General features: G+C 47.6%; 1 protein-coding gene across 5 annotated transcripts in view; it reads right to left on the bottom strand.

Annotated features, from left to right (window-relative positions):
* Positions 1-17,657, bottom strand: part of NCOR1 (nuclear receptor corepressor 1) — a 101,104-nt gene that overhangs the window by 18,813 nt on the left and 64,634 nt on the right. For all 5 annotated transcript variants that reach the window (XM_033172276.1, XM_033172280.1, XM_033172277.1 and 2 more), the window contains exons 24-36: positions 16,718-16,891; positions 14,672-14,832; positions 13,475-13,595; positions 11,633-11,734; positions 11,177-11,277; positions 10,086-10,260; positions 8,668-8,808; positions 6,766-6,849; positions 5,296-5,549; positions 3,254-3,608; positions 2,030-2,239; positions 1,336-1,542; positions 428-577 (exon numbers count right to left, since the gene is read on the bottom strand). In XM_033172276.1, coding sequence (XP_033028167.1) covers positions 428-577; positions 1,336-1,542; positions 2,030-2,239; positions 3,254-3,608; positions 5,296-5,549; positions 6,766-6,849; positions 8,668-8,808; positions 10,086-10,260; positions 11,177-11,277; positions 11,633-11,734; positions 13,475-13,595; positions 14,672-14,832; positions 16,718-16,891 — 2,235 coding nt within the window. The remainder of the gene's footprint in view (positions 1-427; positions 578-1,335; positions 1,543-2,029; positions 2,240-3,253; positions 3,609-5,295; positions 5,550-6,765; positions 6,850-8,667; positions 8,809-10,085; positions 10,261-11,176; positions 11,278-11,632; positions 11,735-13,474; positions 13,596-14,671; positions 14,833-16,717; positions 16,892-17,657) is intronic.

Below are 17,657 nucleotides of genomic sequence, written 5' to 3'. Positions count from 1 at the left end.
CACTGCAATAGTAAATAGTTACGCGACAAGCTATAAAAAAACCCCCAGCCTTGCATGTTAAGTGTAATCACGCCATTAACTTCACAGCTGGTTGGTGGCCCTTAAGGCATTGTGAGAAGAGGATGGATGGCGTGGGAGCATCCACCAGAGCGGGGAGTAGGGGTGGGCACTGGCACAGAAGACACCAAAGGTGAGTGCTGCCGCTAGGTTTTGCACAGCCCACCCAAAAAAAGACTGAGAAGCTGACTGATGGCGCTGGGTGTGGCAACAGCCTGCCTGGAACTCTGGGGTGGTGGTAGGAGTCAAAGGGCGACAGAGGCCATGGGTTGCCTTCCCCACCAGGGCGTAAGGGTCAGGGGCCCACTGTTGTTTTGGGGAGGGGGGCGTGCCCCCTGCTCTCCTCAACTAGTGGGGAGGCAGCTCTCACCTGGAGACATGGAAGGAGGGTTGTAAGGCCTGGTGGGGAACGCTAGCTGAGTCCCAGGGATGTAGGTGATCCTGTCCATCGGGGGGGTGCTGGGCCCTCCTGGGTGGGGCACCAAGATGGTGGGTGCCATGGTGTTCAGGTCAATGATCCCTAATTCAAAAGGGGAGGGGGGAAACATAATGGAGATATGCACAAGATCACTCAGGCCAGCAGTCTTCGAGCCGTTTTGGATTGGGGACCCACCTTTAACCCAAATATGCATTTTGGGGACCCATTTGTTAATTTTTAAAAAACCATTTATTTGTAGGATGGGGCTGCCGCTGCTGCGACTACACCGTCTATCAGGCCGTGGCGCATCAGTTGAAGACCAAGGACTCTGGCCACATATGCGCGAAAGCGCTACGATACCACGTTAAACAGTCATGGCTCCCCCCCGCAAAGAATTCTGGGAGCCATGGTTTATTAAGGGTGCCAAGAGTTGCTAGGAGATCCCGATTCCCCCCTCGCAGAACTACAATTCCCAGAGTTCCCTGTGGGGAGGGGCTGGCCGTTAAACCACTCCCACTCTTGCCCCTGACGTCATACGGAACCCGAGGTGTAGGGCAGGTGGGTGTGGCTTGCCCCAAACAGCCTCACAGAGGTCAAATGGTGAGCCGGATTTTGCCCGAAGGCCAGAGCTCCCCAATCCCCCCCCCCGCTTTAAAGCCTCTGTTTTTAAAGAATGGGGGCACCCAACCCATTAGCCGCCACAGCTCCACTGACACTGGATCCCTCAACCTGCTTAAAAACAAACCAACAAACCAACACTACGTCCTAAACCTGGAGGTGTTGAAAGTTGCAGGCTGGGAAAGGGGCGAGGGGTGCGAGAGGCTGCCACCGGTTTTCCTCCCCGGAGGAAGCAGACTCACCTCTGGCTCCCGCATAGGGGAGGGCCAAGGTCTGCTCCCGGGGAGAGAGCCCCCTGGTCAGGTCGGGCCGCAGGTTGACTTGCATCTGCTGGGAGGTGATGTAGTCGTTGAGAATGGTCTGCCGCGTGTTCTCCATGGCATAGAGCTGGTACTGGCTCGGGTAGCCTGGGGTGGGCGAAAGTTGCCTCTGGAACATGTAGGCAGTGGCTGGGCGGGCAGAGTGGGAGAAAGGGAGAGTTTTAAAGGGGGAAGGTTTGAGTCTGTATTGCAGGGCCCCGCAGGTTCAGATCCCAACTCTGCCAGCAAATTCACACGGGCCGGTTGCCATCAACCAACCTAGCCTGCCTAATAATTAGCTGGGGGAGCTGGGCCAGGGGGTGGGGGGCATAGGGAACAATCTGCACCACTTCCTGGAGGAAAAGGGCAGGATCTGCCCATCCACAGCACTGAGCTGCCAGCTTCAAATCTGAATCACCCGGTGTCACTCGATGTCAGGTGACTGTGGCCCTACCCACCTGTCAAAAGGGGTTGGGGAGGGTGGGCCAGATTGGGACACCTGGCCTTTGACCTGAAAGAAAATCCCCTTAAAGGCCAAGAAAGCAAAGCAAGAGATGGACGTGAAATAAAAACTAGATTGATAAAATTAAGACAGAAAAATGAAATCAGTAAGTAGCCCAAAAAGGACTGGACGTACCGGGATCCAGCGCCCTGTGGAACTGCATGGATGGATCCAAGTGTGATGGCAGGTGGCTCCTGTAGACGTCCGGAGTAGCCCCTCGGTGGTGGGGGTCGAAGGGGCTGTGAGTTACGACGGGATCCACCCCGGGGACGGGGGATTTTGCCGGGATGCTCTCCCTCTGCGTTGGCGTCAGGGTGGACTTCCTCTCGTGGTTGGAGGACTTCCCTGAAGAGGTGCCGGGTGCAAATGAAAAGCCAGAGTTAGGAACGGTGCTAAGAACGAAATGTTTCAAAACGTAGGCGTTTTAGACCTAAGGAACACGTATGCGAGCGCTTTCCGCAGAGTCGGATCACAGTCGTCCTACACTGACTGGCAGCTGCAGCTCTTCCCCTAAAAATAAAGTGAGACTCGTCTTCACAGTTCCGGATGAAGGGCTGGCTTAAATAGGAGCACCGGAAGTTGCCTTATATGGAGACAGATCACGGGGCCATTCAGCTCAGGGCTGCCCACACTGACCGGCAGCAGAGGCTCTCCAGGGCTTCAAACAAGGCTCTCGCCCGGCTGAGGACGGAACCCGAGACCTTCGGCATGCAGGACAGATGCTCTACCATGAGCAGTAGCCGTTGGCTACCAAGTTGGATGACTTTGAAAGAGGAGGAGATAAATTCAGGGTGGGTAATTGTCAAGGACCAGTTGGATGCAGAAGAACAGTGGGAAGCCGCATAAATTTGTGGAGGGACAGTGGTGGCCTGTTGCTGCAGCAGGAACCTGGGAATAGCTGCCTAGACCAGGCATAGGCAAACTTGGCCCGCCAGATGTTTTGGGACTACAATTCCCATCATCCCTGACCACTGGTCCTGTTAACTTAAGGCTACCAGATTCCCCCCCCCCCCAATGAATCCAGGGACACTTTTCAAATTCAATGGATTTTGTATGGGGACTGATTTGTAAATCTGGGGACTGTCCCCGGGAAATGTGGATGTCTGGTAACCTTATGTTAGCTAGGGATCATGGGAGTTGTAGTCCCAAAACATCTGGAGGGCCGAGTTTGCCTATGCCTGGCCTAGACCCTAGATTGGCGGGCTCAGGTACCCAGGATGGGTCACCTTTGTCTATTGGCCGGTGCGTTCCTTTGGCTAGAGAGTGCCCTAATGGTCAGTTGCTCCCCCATCCCCGGCTGCAGTTTAGGCTTCAGCTCCCACCAGCCCTTGGGCCGAGGGCCCCCCGAGGGAAACTCACCTTCCGACACCCTGTTCATCATGGGAGAACTCCTGGACATGCTCTGGTAGCCCACGGGCGTCCTCCTGGCGTTGGTGTCCTCATAGATCCCGGGGCTCACTTGCGACTTGGGGGCCTCGTGGAGGGTCGAGCGGAGGACCGAGGTCCCGGAGCTGACCACCGTGTGGCGCTGGCGGACCTCCCCGGACGACTTGGCCTCCTCGTACTTCCCTCGCTCGGCCGCCTTCACGGTCTCCGTCACCAGCTCCAGCGGAGGCATCCCGCGAGGGAGTTTGCTCGGGCCGGTGATCAAGGACTTGACATTGTGCTTGATGGCCGATTGGCCGGAGCTGCTCTCGTATTTGATGGGTGTCCCCTGGAGGAGGGAAGAGGCAGTGTCAACTAGGCCTCGGTGGGTCCAGAGCTATGGGAAGTCGCCTCAGAAACAGACGCACACGTTTCCCCCCACCCCAATTCTTTTCCACACGGGGCTTTTACCGTTTCTTTCTGTTGCCATTACACAAAACAAGATAAAATACACCCCCAGGTTAAAGTAATTATTAAAACTAGGCAGTCTGTCAAATAAAAATCTGCTCCAATTTTAAATTGCCATCCCTGCAAGCTTTTCTCCATTTAAGGCGAAACAGGCCACCTTTTCGGACAGGTTCGTATCCCTTTGTAGGACTGTGGCACGCTGCATGGTTTTATTTAGGTAATTTATCTACCGCGTCGTATTTTCCAACAGAAATCTTATGCAGTTTACAAATCCCAACAGAAACAACCAAAATAATATTATTAACTGCTAGCAGTTTGACAACTAACTAGCTAGCAGAGCTGTTACTACACAGCTTTGGGCAAATGGCCTTTGACACCTGGGATGTGTGTTAATACTGAATTTTAAATGGATGCAACCTGCCGGGGAAACTGGCGGTGAAATGCAGGTAATACATTTGATGATGATGATTCTGCATCTGGAAGAACACAACCTTTTATTGTGGCAGCACCCAAACTTTGGAACTCCCTGCCTCTTGATATCAAGCAGGTGCCTTCACTGCACTCTTTGTGGAGCCTGCTGAATTTTTTGTTTGTTTGTTTGTTTAGACAAGCCTACCAAGATGCTTTGAAAGCCAATGAGTGTTTTGACGCCTGCTAAAAATATTATTCCCTAGGCAAGTCAACTCAGATAGGAAATTTTGATCTGATTTTAGTCTCTTGTTACTTTAACTTTCTGAAAGTTTTACATTACCGTTCTTAATTTTTCTTATTGACAATTTTATTACTTTATCTTTTTTTGTACACCGCTTGGAGGGTTTGCTTTTTGTTTCTGTTTTTACAATAAGGCGATGCCTTAACTTTATGAAATACATAAATACATAATGAAAGGGAAGTCTTACCATGAATTTCTATTCCCAGATTCTCCTGCAGGAGAGCCATTACACATGCCAGATGTAATGGCTCGCCCTTCAGGAGCCTCTGGGGAACAATGCCGCAATTCTTAATAAATAATAATAATTAATTACTTTTACCATGCCCATCTGGCTGGGCCTCCCCAGCCACTCTGGGCAGCTTCCAACAGGATATTAAAAACACAATGAAACACCAGACATAAAAAATTTCCCTAAACAGGGCTGCCTTCAGATGTCTTCTAAAAGTCAGATAGTTGTTTATTTCCTTGACATCTGGTGGGCGGGCGCCACCACCAAGAAGGCCCTCTGCCTGGTTCCCTGTAACTTGGCTTCTCGTAGGGAGGGAACCGCCAGAAGGCCCTCGGTGCTGGACCTCAGTGTCCGGGCAGAACGATGGGGGTGGAGACACTCTTTCAGGTATACTGGGCCAAGGCCATTTAGGGCAAGTAATCAAATAATTATCTAAACCAGGCACGGGGGAGCTTTGCCCCTCCGGATGTTGCTGAACTACAACTCCCATCACCCTGTGCCTGCTGGGGCTGATGGGAGTTGTAGTTCTCCGGTGTCTTGGGACGGCTCTCGGCTTCCGGTGAGAAAACGCGCCCTTTCCCTTTCTTTTTCGGAGTGAGCTTTGACACCTGTCCGGCACCTGCCTACCTGAGATATGGAGCCGTCCATCATCGGCCGGGAGCCCTGGACGATCTCGGGGGTCTTGCGGCTCTCTTGGCTCAGCAGGTCCTGCCTGGGGATCTCGTGGATGGAGCGCCCCATCTCCTTGATGGTGGTGACCCCGTCGTAGGGCTTCCCCTTGGTGATGGCGCCTTCGAAGCTCCGCAGGGCAGGCGACTCCCTCTTGATCTTCGGGTACTTGAGGCCTTCCTCGTAGCCCTCGGCCGCGGCCCTCGGGGTGCCTTTTGTGGGGGGGGGGAAGCAGGGAGAGGGACGGAAGCTTCAGAACAGCTCACACAACCAAAGAGCTGCACGTTGGCAGGTGGAAATGTTGTTTTGCTCCAGCAAATGCCTCTCGGCTGCTCCGTCCCTCCAGAAAGATCTCTTTCCAGCTGGGAAATGGCTGGGGGTGGGAGAGCGTTCTCTCTCCCTCCCCGTGTACCGCAGCTCCAATCCATTTTTAATGAAAGTATTAAGTGGACAGTGTTAAGCATGGGTTGTTGTTGTTTTTTCAGTGCTTAATGTCACTTCTTGCAACTGAATCGGCTTGCAAGGGGCTATATGATGCGAGGTTGGCTCGGCTGTTCTGCCCTTCTGAGCCTTGGGGAAGACGCCTAGCTGCCATGGGGGAAAACGCTGAATTCTGAAGCCTCTTGGCAACTTGGGGGGGGGGCAGTGCGAAATGAAAGGGGCCGAAATGCATTTATGCCGTGGCCTTTGTGAAAGATACTTCACAGTATTTAGCTTGGAGGTTGATTTAGCAGTAAAACTAGCCATTGATAAATACAAGTTTCTGATCCAATTTATTTACTATCCACTGTTTATTTACCATCAAGGTATACTGTCATATTCCCCTTTTTGTACAAGTTACAGGTGGGTAGCCGTGCTGGTCTGCCATAGTCGAAACAAAATAGAAAATTCTTTCCAGTAGCACCTTAGAGACCAGCTGAGTTTGTTCTTGGTATGAGCTTCCATACCAAGAACAAACTCAGCTGGTCTCTAAGGTGCTACTGGAAAGAATTTTCTATTTTGTTCCTTTTTGTACAAGTTTCTTTTAATTATATCTCTATCTATCTACATCAAAAGGTGTAAATACAAATAATATAAATAATTTGCCTACTGTCTTTATACCTGACCAGGCTCAATTGGTGCTCTTTCTTTGAATTGTTGGAATACATTGTCTGTTATACATTTAATAATAATCATAATATTTATTATCATAAAAAAGACTCACAATTCACAGAATCATAGAACTGGAAGGGACCTCGAGGGTCATCTAGTCCAGGAATCTTTTGCCCAAGTTGGGGCTCGAACCCACAACCCTGCGATTAAGAGTCTCACGCTCTACCATGTTAATAGGTGAGATTTGTTTTTCAATAAACAGCTGGATCAGAACCCGGATTGGTGGAGTTGAAGAGTTTTTAACCTCCTCCCTCCCCACCCCAAAAGGAGACCTACCTTGCATTATAGAGCCCGACAGCACAGTCCTCTCTTTCAGGTCCGAGTGGGGGCTTCCCCGAGGAAGAGCGCGGCAGATTAACCCTGAAAAAGACGGAAGGGGACTTAAGACGGGCGCAAAACCACGCCGTTCCTCTCCCAAATGACACGTGCTGTTTCACGTTACAAGAGTAGCATGTTTACAGAATAAAATACATATACATCAAGCATGCACAAAGGTTTATACATCTCCAGCCGAACCTCTCTTTCAGTATGATCACATCTTACGCACGTGTAATTTTGTTTGGTTGATGACCAGTTGGTTGAAATTCCATGAGTTAAATGCAAGAAGGTGGGGGCAGGGCTGGATTTAGGTTTGATGAGGCCCTAAGCCACTGAAGGTAAGGGGGGCCCTTTATATTTCCAGCTGTCCTTTGTCAACAACAAATTGCCACTTTTTTGTGTTGAAGATATGCTATATGGTAATTTATGGACCTAATAGGTCTCTAAAGCCATTTGCACATGTTGCCGTGCAACCAATCCATGCAGAATGTTTTAGGGAGCAGGCTAGTAGGCAGGGCCCATTACTTACATCGTAGCAGCCTACACAACACAAAACAGGTTTTATTTTATTTGTTTTTTTATCTTATATTTTGGAAATGTACATCCCGTTTTTTTTCCCTTTAATTTTTTTTGGGGGGGGCCTCCAAGTGAGTGGGGCCCTAAGCTATAGCTTCTTTAGCTTATATATCTGAAGGAACGTCTCCACCCCTATTGTTCTACCAGGACACTGAGGTCCAGCGCCGAGGGCCTTCTGGCGGTTCCCTCACTGCAAGAAGTCAAGTTACAGGGAACCAGGCAGAGGGCCTTCTCGGTAGTGGCACCCGCCCTGTGGAACGCCCTCCCACCAGATGTCAAAGAGAACAACAACTACCTGACTTTTAGAAGACTTCTGAAGGCAGCCCTGTTTAGGGAAGCTTTTAATGTTTGATGGATTATTGTATTTTAATATTTTGTTGGAAGCTGCCCAGAGTGGCTGGGTATAAATAATAAATTAATTATTAATTATTATTATTATTATTATTATTATTATTATTATTTATTATTATTGATGTAAATCCAGCACTGGGTGGGGAGCTTAAAAGCTCTTTTTGCAGCAGGTTTTAAGCTCTCTGCCTTGCTTTGCGCAGGGCAAGGCCCTCGCGGCAGACCAATTCTGGGATGCTCTTGTGCAATCTTGTGTGGCTCTAGCCTGCTGGCTCACGCAGGGACAGCTTGAACACATGCACTGTTGCGCACATGCACCACTGGCAAACCATGACCCCCATGTAAGATGCAATCATACTATACCTCGCTTGCAAGCTTTCTAACCATACAACTGGCCAGCAGGACGACCCCTTATCTCCCCACCCACCCACATGTCATACCTGACAGGTGTGCAGGGTTATCCACCTGCCAACCCCCCCGACAGTGTGTTTCTCAACCTAGAGTCCCCAGCTGCTGTTGGACTACAACTCCCATCATTCTTGACCGCTGGTCATGCTAGCTAGGGGTGATAGGAGTTGTAGTCCAACAACTCCTGGGGACCCAGACTTCAGAAACGCCGCCCTGACGACACAAACACAGGGGTCTTTTTCGGTGATGCTCTCAAGACACATCTGTCCCAGGTTGTAATGAAAGATTATGCCAGGGGTCGGCAAACTAAGATCCCCGGGCCGGATCAGAACCCCGGGCCGCAAAGCCGGAACCCGCCACAAAGCTGAGACTCCCAGCGATAGCTTCTCCGTCCCACCACAAGGTCTGAGGGACAGTGGACTGGCCCGCGGCTAAAACTTTTTCCCGACCCCTGGATTGTCCGCACTGAGAGGCAGGTTCTAAGTATCTGAAGAGAAACGAGAAAGCGCCACGTGGCAGGCCTTCTACCTTCTAACGGTGCGGAGACAGGAGATTCCCTCATCGACATCCCTTGCTTGATGTTGCCTTCCATAGCATCGTACGTCCGCTTCAGCCCCATCTCGTGAGCAGTCCGTGGGCTCCGGGTTCCTTCGCGGACGTTCTTGATTGCTGTCAAAAACGCAGAAACGTGGGTCAGGACACCGGAAGAAACAATGTGGGGAGGGATACTGAAGTGGCTCTTTGGTTGCCATGTGGTGCCACTCCCAAGGTGACGCTTAGCTATTAGCATCAAACATCAAATCAAGACTGGTCAACTAGTGTTACCCCCCATCAATGCTCAGCTACTAGCACTGTGTTCCTCTTTTCCCCCTATAATTTTTGTTAAATTTTCTGTTTTACATTTTAGAATATTCATTTAAACAACCTTAAAATATCAACGACTTCTTTCCATAGTTCATTTTGCATATCATAAATCCCTGCCTATTTTATACAAACTAAACCAAAATGGTCCAAGGCCTGGAAACGATGCCTTATGAGGAATGGCTTAGGGAGCTGGGTGTGTTTAGCCTGGAGAAGAGAAGGTTAAGGGGGGATATGATAGCCATGTTCAAAGATATAAAAGGATGTCCTATAGAGGAGGGAGAAAGGTTGTTTTCTGCTGCTCCAGAGAAGCGGACACGGAGCAATGGATTCAAACTACAAGAAAGAAGATTCCACCTAAACATTAGGAAGAACTTCCTGACAGTAAGAGCTGTTCGGCAGTGGAATTTGCTGCCAAGGAGTGTGGTGGAGTCTCCTTCTTTGGAGGTCTTTAAGCGGAGGCTTGACAGCCATCTGTCAGGAATGCTTTGATGGTGTTTCCTGCTTGGCAGGGGGTTGGACTGGATGGCCCTTGGGGTCTCTTCCAACTCTAGGATTCTATGATTCTAAACCATCCAGTATTCCATTCTTACATCCATCAAAACTTATTTACACTGTTGAATTTATCTTAATGCTGACCACGTTTTCAAGTGTACACAATTCCCCCCCCCATATATTCAATAAACATATTCCAATCTTCTTTAAACCTATGTTCTTCTTGTTCTCTTGTTCTATAAGTTAGGTCCGCAAGCGGCACATCAGTTTAAGTTGCCATTCTTCTTTAGTTGGGACTTTGCTCGCTTTCCACTTTTGAGCTAACAAAACACGGGGCGCAGTAGTGGCATAAATAAATAACCTTTTTTGACACCTGGGAATTTCTCCCGGGTAGCACTGTGTTTCTGAAGCTTGGGTCCCCAGCTGTGGTTGGACTACAACTCCCATCACCCATGGTCAGGGATGATGGAGGTTGTAGTCCTACAGCAGCTGGAGACCTGAGTTTGAGAAACACTGGACTAGCATCACCGCTCCTCAGTCGTGGGACGTCTTGTGCCAGACACCAACGGCACCCCGAGTTCGAGACTTACCGTCGTAGGTTATGATGTGCCCGCTCTTGCCCTCGTAGATGACGTGGCCCTTGGAGGAGGCGGCGGCTTCTTCCCGGCACTTCTCCGGGCTGCTGTCCTCCGTGGCCAGGCGAGTGATGGTTCCCTTTAGCAGCACGTCAGCTGCAATCCCCGACTGCGACAGAGCTGGAGTCCCCTGCAACGAAAGCGAAGGGAGCTAGGAACTCGGACACTGGGCCAAGCCAGGCCCTGGAAATGGAAACAGAGGAAGCCTCCTCCTCTAGAACGATTGCTCTGCAGGGCAGGCCTTATATTCCTGGCTCTCACAAACTGGATTAGATGGTGGCTAAATGTTTTGGGCTGTTTCCCTGAAGTGGAAAACTGAGCGTATGGAGTCACATGGTGGTCGCAAGGAGAGTTTAATTGTTGAGCGATTGGGCTAGGTGGGTGTTGTGCGTTTACTGAAGTTTTGTGTAGCGCAGGCTTTCCCAAAGTTGGGTCTCCACCTGTTTTGACTACAATTCCCATCATCCCTGATCACTAGTCCTGCTAGCTAGGGATGATGGGAGTTGTAGTCCAAAAACAGCTGGAGACCCAAGTTTGTGTAGTGTGAAGGATTTTGGTGATTGCATTAGTACGTGCGAGGGTTGTTTCGTTGTGGTGTTTATTTATTGGGCTTTTCATCTATACTGTATTTATGTCGTTTCTGAATGCTTTGTATAGGATTTGCTTTTACAGGCGTCGTTTCGATAGATTTATCATTGCTTAATTCTGCTATTTAAAAGTTGGAAACAACAACAGCAGCAAATTATTACTCTTTCTACTATCATAATCAGACAGGGAGCCTCCCCTGGTTCTACGTCAAGACGTCAGGGACCAAACCCCGGGGTGGGGGGGGGGGAGGCCTTCTTCCTGCAAATCATGAAAACTCAAGTGGTGGTTTTGGTAACTGCCCCCCTCCCTTGGTCCATCAATGTCACAAGACAGAAGGAGATACCTGTTTCAGTGTATCTGAAGAAGTGTGCATGCACACAAAAGCTCATACCAAGAACAAACTCAGTTGGTCTCTAAGGTGCTACTGGAAAGAATTTTCTATTTTGTTTCGGAGATACCTGAGTGATGGAGCCTCGCAAGGTTGGCATGGATTCAACAGAAACTTTGCTGGCTGGGGTCCCTCGGGTTATGCTTCCTTCTTGGAGGGTCACCGCCGTACCTGGTTGAGGGTACAGGTTCAAGGCCACTCATACAAATGCAGCACACCCAAACATGCACCCAGAACTATTTTTTCCTAGGTATCTCCCGCCCTCCCTCCCTCTCTATAACTCCTTTTCACCCAAAACGAAGAGGATCCCCAATCCTGCAACATGGCCTTCCTTCTTGTTAAGGGCTGAGGTTTACCCACCCTTTATTACAAGCATGCGATTCAACAATTTGCAAAGCTAGAAGGAACCCCGAAGGTTGCCTAGTCCAACCCCCGGCTTAGGTAGGAAATCCCCTCCTGTGGCATCTCTGCTAGGTGGGGTAAAGCAGTTCCTGCCGGCCGAAGCAGCAGATCTCAGACAGCTTACCCCGAACCACTCCCTCATGCTGGGCTCTGACCAGGAGGCCCTCGGGCTGCGAGTTTTGGCTCCTGGGAGAGAATTCTTCTTGTTTGATGTACGGCATGGAAGCTTTTAAAGGGAAGAAAGGAGACGGACGTATGAGGTTTCTAGCCAGCATCTGGAACACAAGTGCTTTTCAAACTCGCAAAAATTGCAAGCAATATATAACGGGCTGTTTCCAGGCCTTTATAAACAAGGTGCAGGGACTCAAGCAGCCAAGCCTTTCAAGCTAGGAACGCTACCCAGCCCCTTAAAAAAAAAAAAATCAGAAATGTATACGGCACTCTTTCAACAAAGACCAGCTGAGTGATGCCATCTAAACAAGGGAAGTAGTTCCTCCCTAGGACACACAGGGCTCTTGCTCATTAATTAGCACATCACCTTTTCAAGCAAAACGAAATAATAGGAGCCAGTTTAGTGTAGTGTCAGGCTAGGACCTGAGGAGGAAGGGAGGGCCAAAAGCAAAAGAGGTTACTCTATGAGGTGGCAATGTAAAATTATTTAAAAGGCCTGGCAAAAGACATATAAAGATTTGAAGAGAATGTTGAAAATGATTGTTGTTTAAAAAACTGAAGTTATGAAATTGAGATGTACAGGACTTGATGGACTTGTATAGCAAAAGACTTTGTCCCTGTATGATGACCAGCCCATCCCTACAGGAGGAAGAAGCCTCCGCCAAAGAAGTTTGGCAAAATAAATTATTGAACTATGCAGGACAAATTAGATAATTTGAAACCCAAGAAAGAAAGAGGACTTTGAATTTTTGGCGGGTTTTTTTTTCCTTTAAAAAAGGGCAAATGTTTAAAGCATGTTCCTTAAGCTCTGTGTATGGATTTCTACATTAGCATAACCTTTAAAAGTCACTTGCAGTAAGATGAAGAAGGTTTTTAAAATTGGACTGTTAGGAATATAAGGTTTTATGGACGTGCATCAACAAGCACAAAACAATGGAACCAAAAGAGGGAGCGGAGGGAAGTCAAGCAAAAAATTATGGTTTAAAAATGTGTTTATGATGTTTTTATTTTTTTTCTTTGTTACTATAAAATCAATAAATTGCAAGCATGCATGCATGCACGCATGCACGCACACACACATATACATGACTAGGACCTGGGAGATGAGGGTTCAAATTCCCACTCGGCCGTGAAGCTCACTGGGTGCGACCTTGGGAGCCAGTCACTGCCTCTGAGTCCACCTCACAGGGTTGTTGTGGGGATTAAATGAGGAAGGGGATGCATGCGGGGAAACCCACAAGCAGCACCCGAGCACAAGAGCCCTCTCCCCTCCTGCGGTTTCCAGCAACTGGTATTCTTTTTTTCCCCTTTTTTATGCAAAATAGTTTATTTGTAAACTGTTTAACAAAGATATACAGTAAATATTACAACTGCGAATATAATAAAAACTGCAAATCATAAAAAATAACCATTAACAGTTATTGTCATCAATTTGTTGGGTTATTGTTCCGTTCCTTTCTGGATTATTACATGAAAATCTGCATTAATTTAGATGGAGCAACTGGCATTCAGAAGCATCAGTGCCTCCAGCTCTGGAAGCAGAGCATAGCGTGGAACAGAGTGCTGACTGTAGGTGTCCTGATCCTGCAGGGCTGCTCCCCTGTTCATATGTTCTAAAGACAGGTTTCGCTTTTGACTCACGGCTGGCCACACGGGGACCATTCTCAGAACATGCAGACGACAGCCAGGTAATTATGAATGGGAACCATTCACAAGAAAACACTGGGTTCCCTCCCCTCCCCCTTCACACCAGAGAGTGGAGCAGAAACTAGATCCCACCCCCAGCACCACTTACCTGGTTTGGCAGATTCCTGTTGTCTCGGCAGCCCTAGAGAAATCGATCCCACAGAGGGCTTAGCCGGTTCTTGACTGTAAGACGTCTGGCTGTGGGACGTTAAGTAAGTGCCCGGTGTTCCCTGGAAGTCGGAAGGGGAGGAAAGCGAAAATGTGGTGTTAATTCAATTCGAAGCCAGTGGGTCCCGCTGCTGGTTGGTATTCAGAAACAAGAGCGGAACTGAACATTCTTGGTGGCTCCTCTAAGATTCTAGAACTCCCTCCGCAGACAAGCCAGGCTGGCTCCATCATTGCATTATAACAGAAGGCTTTGGGGGGACTGGCTGTTTTTAATGGAAAGGGTTTTTAATAGTGCTGTGCTGTTTTAACGTATCTGCCTTTTAGCAGACGTGTTTTTACATTGCTTTAATTTTGTTAGAGCTCTGTTGCATTTTAACTGCGATCCTTTTCATGTTTTTAGCTTTTTGCATTTCCCCCCCGTCTTGTTTTGATTTACGTCACCCGCCTCGAGCCCTGGTCTGAGAAAAAAAAGCAAAATTACTGTATATTCTGGCGTATAAGACTACTTTTTAATCCAGGAAAATCTTCTCAAAAGTCGGGGGCCGTCTTATACGCCGGGTGGAGAATCTGCGGTCGAGTATATCTCAAACTCTGTATTTTAACTGGGAAAGTTGGGGGTCGTCTTATACGCCCGGTCGTCTTATACACCGGAAAATACGGTATAAATAAATACAACAGGAGCAGCAACACTGACCAGCCGCATCCTGCCCTGCCAAGGAATAGCTGCATGTATGCTTGTGCAAAATCATTCACGCATACACAGAAGGCTTCTGCATCCTGGCACCTTCTCAATGTTTTTGCACAACACAACAGAAAAGGACTGTTCTCCGAGTATCTCTTGCAGAGGGCAGATAGAGAAGGGCCTCAGATGCTGATCATGGAGTCTGAGGAGTGGACGACTGGAATCAGGCAAAGTTGAGCAACTTCGCACTGCAACATTTTGCTGCAGAGGACCCACTTGGCAATCGTTTGGCAGCCATCAGAAGAAACGTTAAGCGAGGGTCGCAACAGACCTCCCTTGTTGCTTCTTGCATATCCCCATTTAAGCCCCCAGGGTAAGGCTAGCCATCTCCCCAACATGGTGTGTTACTAAAATGAGTCCCTTTAATACAATGTCGCGCCCCCCCCCCGGCCTTACTTGCGAGATGGACCCTCCCATGATGAAGGAAGGCTTCTCCGATGGCACCACTGTTTTGGAGGACGGGATCAGGGGGGGCGGCGGCCTGGTTGGCCGTGTGGTTGGGGGCCGGACCCCTTCCGGTAGGTTGCTAATGACTTGATGAGGAGCAGGTTGGAGAACTTGGAAAGAGGGGAGGGAGAGAGAAGGGAAAGGCCTCCGTAAACAACAGGGTGAATAATCTGGGCAGTGTGTTCTGCATCATTTTCAAAGAAAACTAACAAACATCAGAAATGAATGATGACGTACGCTTTCCAAGCTCCTAGCCATAATCAAAAAGCTTCGACGTCACAAGTTTTCATTTGTAGAAATCTGCTTTAAATTTAATAAAAAATTCCTTCCAGTAGCACCTTAGAGACCAACTAAGTTTGTTCTTGGTATGTTATCATTATCAAGAACAAACTTAGTTGGTCTCTAAGGTGCTACTGGAAGGAATTTTTTATTAAATTTAAAGCAGATTTCTACAAATGAAAACAAATGATAATATAAGCAATGGTAGATTAAAGAAGTATAATACTAAGATACAATTTAGAAAGCCATGTGGAAGGTCTGAGGGAAGTCATGGCTATGTTAGCCAAAATTGGACAATGTATATGAATGTATGTTTTATTTTTTTTGTAGTAGTATAGTATAAAATAATAAAACTTATATATATATATATAAAAGTTTGTTCTTGGTATGAGCTTTCGTGTGCATGCACACTTCTAGTGTGCATGCACACAAAAGCTCATACCAAGAACAAACTTAGTTGGTCTCTAAGGTGCTCCTGGAAGGAATTTTTTATTTTATTTTGTTTTGACTATGGCAGACCAACACGGCTACCTACCTGTAACTGCTTTCAATTTGTCATTTTTAAGCTTCGAGATTGCCTGTGATTCATCTGAAAACCCGAATCGCAGGAAGTGAAATTGTGCATTCAAAAACTAAATTCAAAGCCGAATGCTATGCTCATTTAGCGAAAGGAAATTCTCGCTAAACTGAATGGGGCTTAACCCCTATGAGCGTTGGCAGGATCACGGGACACTGCCTTATACAGAGTCAAGCCCTCAGCTCAGGATTGCCTACTACACTGACTGGCAGCAGCTCTCTAGGGTTTCAGGTAGGGGTCTCCCCCAGTTCTACCTGGAGATGCCAGGAACTGAACCCGGGACCTTCTGCATTCAAAGCATTCAAAGCATGTGGTCCTTCCTGCTTCCCTGTCCCCAATGAGTATCTCTTGCAATCTTATCCATGTTTTAAATGATGTTTCACAGATATTTATCAACTGGTTTTACGGCATTTTATTTTGCAAGCTGCCTTGAGACGTGTCACAAAAGCATGGATCCTAAATATTCGGGTGAATGCAACAAAAAACAAGAAATCCATCTTTTAGCGTAGAAGCACTTGCCCTCCAAATTCTCTGCCTACTGACATCAGGCTGGCAGGCATTCTTTCTGAAGCCTACTAAAAACATTTTTGTTTCAGCAGTCCAGCCCAGATACATAGAATGCTTACATATGCATGAAACTGGTTTTTAGCTAAGAGCTGATTTTAATTATTTTTGGGGGTGTTTTAAATTATTATTATTATTATTATTATTATTATTATTATTATTATTATTATTATTATTATTATTATTATTTGAATTTATATACCACCCTATACCTGGAGGTCTCAGGGTGGTTCACAGAATAAAATCAAAATATAAAACCACAAAATACATAAGCAGAATAAAAACAACAACCCAATAACTCCTGCCCAATAACCCTCCAAATGGTTGTTTTTAACTGGTTAGCTCACAGTGTGGTGAACTAGATGATCCTTAGGGTCCCTTCCCAACTCTAGGATTCTATTATTTACTGGTAATTTCACTGTTTTATTCATTCTTTGGGGTACGATGATGATGATAATTTTTAATTTAAAAAAAAACCAGGCTCCAAGGACCCAATCATCACCAAACCCGCCCCTACCTACTTCAATCCTCCCAGCTAGCAAATGGGGGAGCACAGTTGGCTGTGCCAAAAATACCTGGGGGGACGCTGTAGCGAGCGGCGTTCATGTCAGGCTGCGGGGAGACCTTGCTGACCTCCCTCGGAGACAGGCGGTAAGGCGAGGCCGACCTCACCACCGCGCTCTGCATCTGGGCCTCCTGCTCCATGGCTCGCTTGACGTCGGCGTAAGGCATGTAGGCAACGGACTTCCCTGCGGAAAGGAAAGCAGCACAAGTCAGGCTTGGGACTGCAGGCAAACATAGAGGCCCCCTCCGTTTTTATTCCAAGCATCAGGGGGTGTCACCCAACGGAGCCACGAAAGGTCCGGAGGGTGGCAACACGAGAACGGGGCCTTTTCTGTGGTGGCTCCCCGTTTGCAGAATGCTCTCCCCAGGGAGATTCAACTGGTGCCTTCATTATGCACCTTCAGGCACCAGGCAAAAACGTTCCTCTCCAACCCTGTATTGGGAAGTTCTTAATGTTTAATATTTTACTATATTTTATATATGCTGTATGCCGCCCAGAGCAGCTGGGATATAAGCAGTGCTTTTTTCTGGGGGTACGCATACCCCTAAACATTTTGTAAATTTAAGTTTGGCCTCATTGAGGGGCCGTATTTCAATATGAGTAGGAAAATGAGAGTACCCCTAAACATTTCTTAAGGAAAAAAGCACTGCATATAAGTAATAAGTATATTATTATTATTATTATTATTATTATTATTAACCAGGCCTTGGGCTGATTGACATCCAATGTTAGGAGGAGGAATTTTGGTTTGCTTTGGTTCTTATTTTTTAATGTCCTTTTTTGTATTGTAAACTTATGTTTTGAACCACCCTGAGATCCGTAAAGGGCATTATACAAATTTAACAAACAAACAACAACCAGGGATCCACAGCTCTTCCAATCGGTGAGGGCAGGGCCGGCACGACTGGGATTCGTTAACGGTGACCTAGGAAGCTGCCTTAAATGGAGCC

This window comes from Lacerta agilis, chromosome 15 (genome assembly GCF_009819535.1).
Source record: "Lacerta agilis isolate rLacAgi1 chromosome 15, rLacAgi1.pri, whole genome shotgun sequence".
In the NCBI taxonomy this organism is placed as follows: Eukaryota; Metazoa; Chordata; class Lepidosauria; order Squamata; family Lacertidae; genus Lacerta; species Lacerta agilis.
The sequence above is the reverse complement of the archived record's forward strand: the minus strand, read 5'-3'. Positions and strand labels throughout refer to the sequence as shown.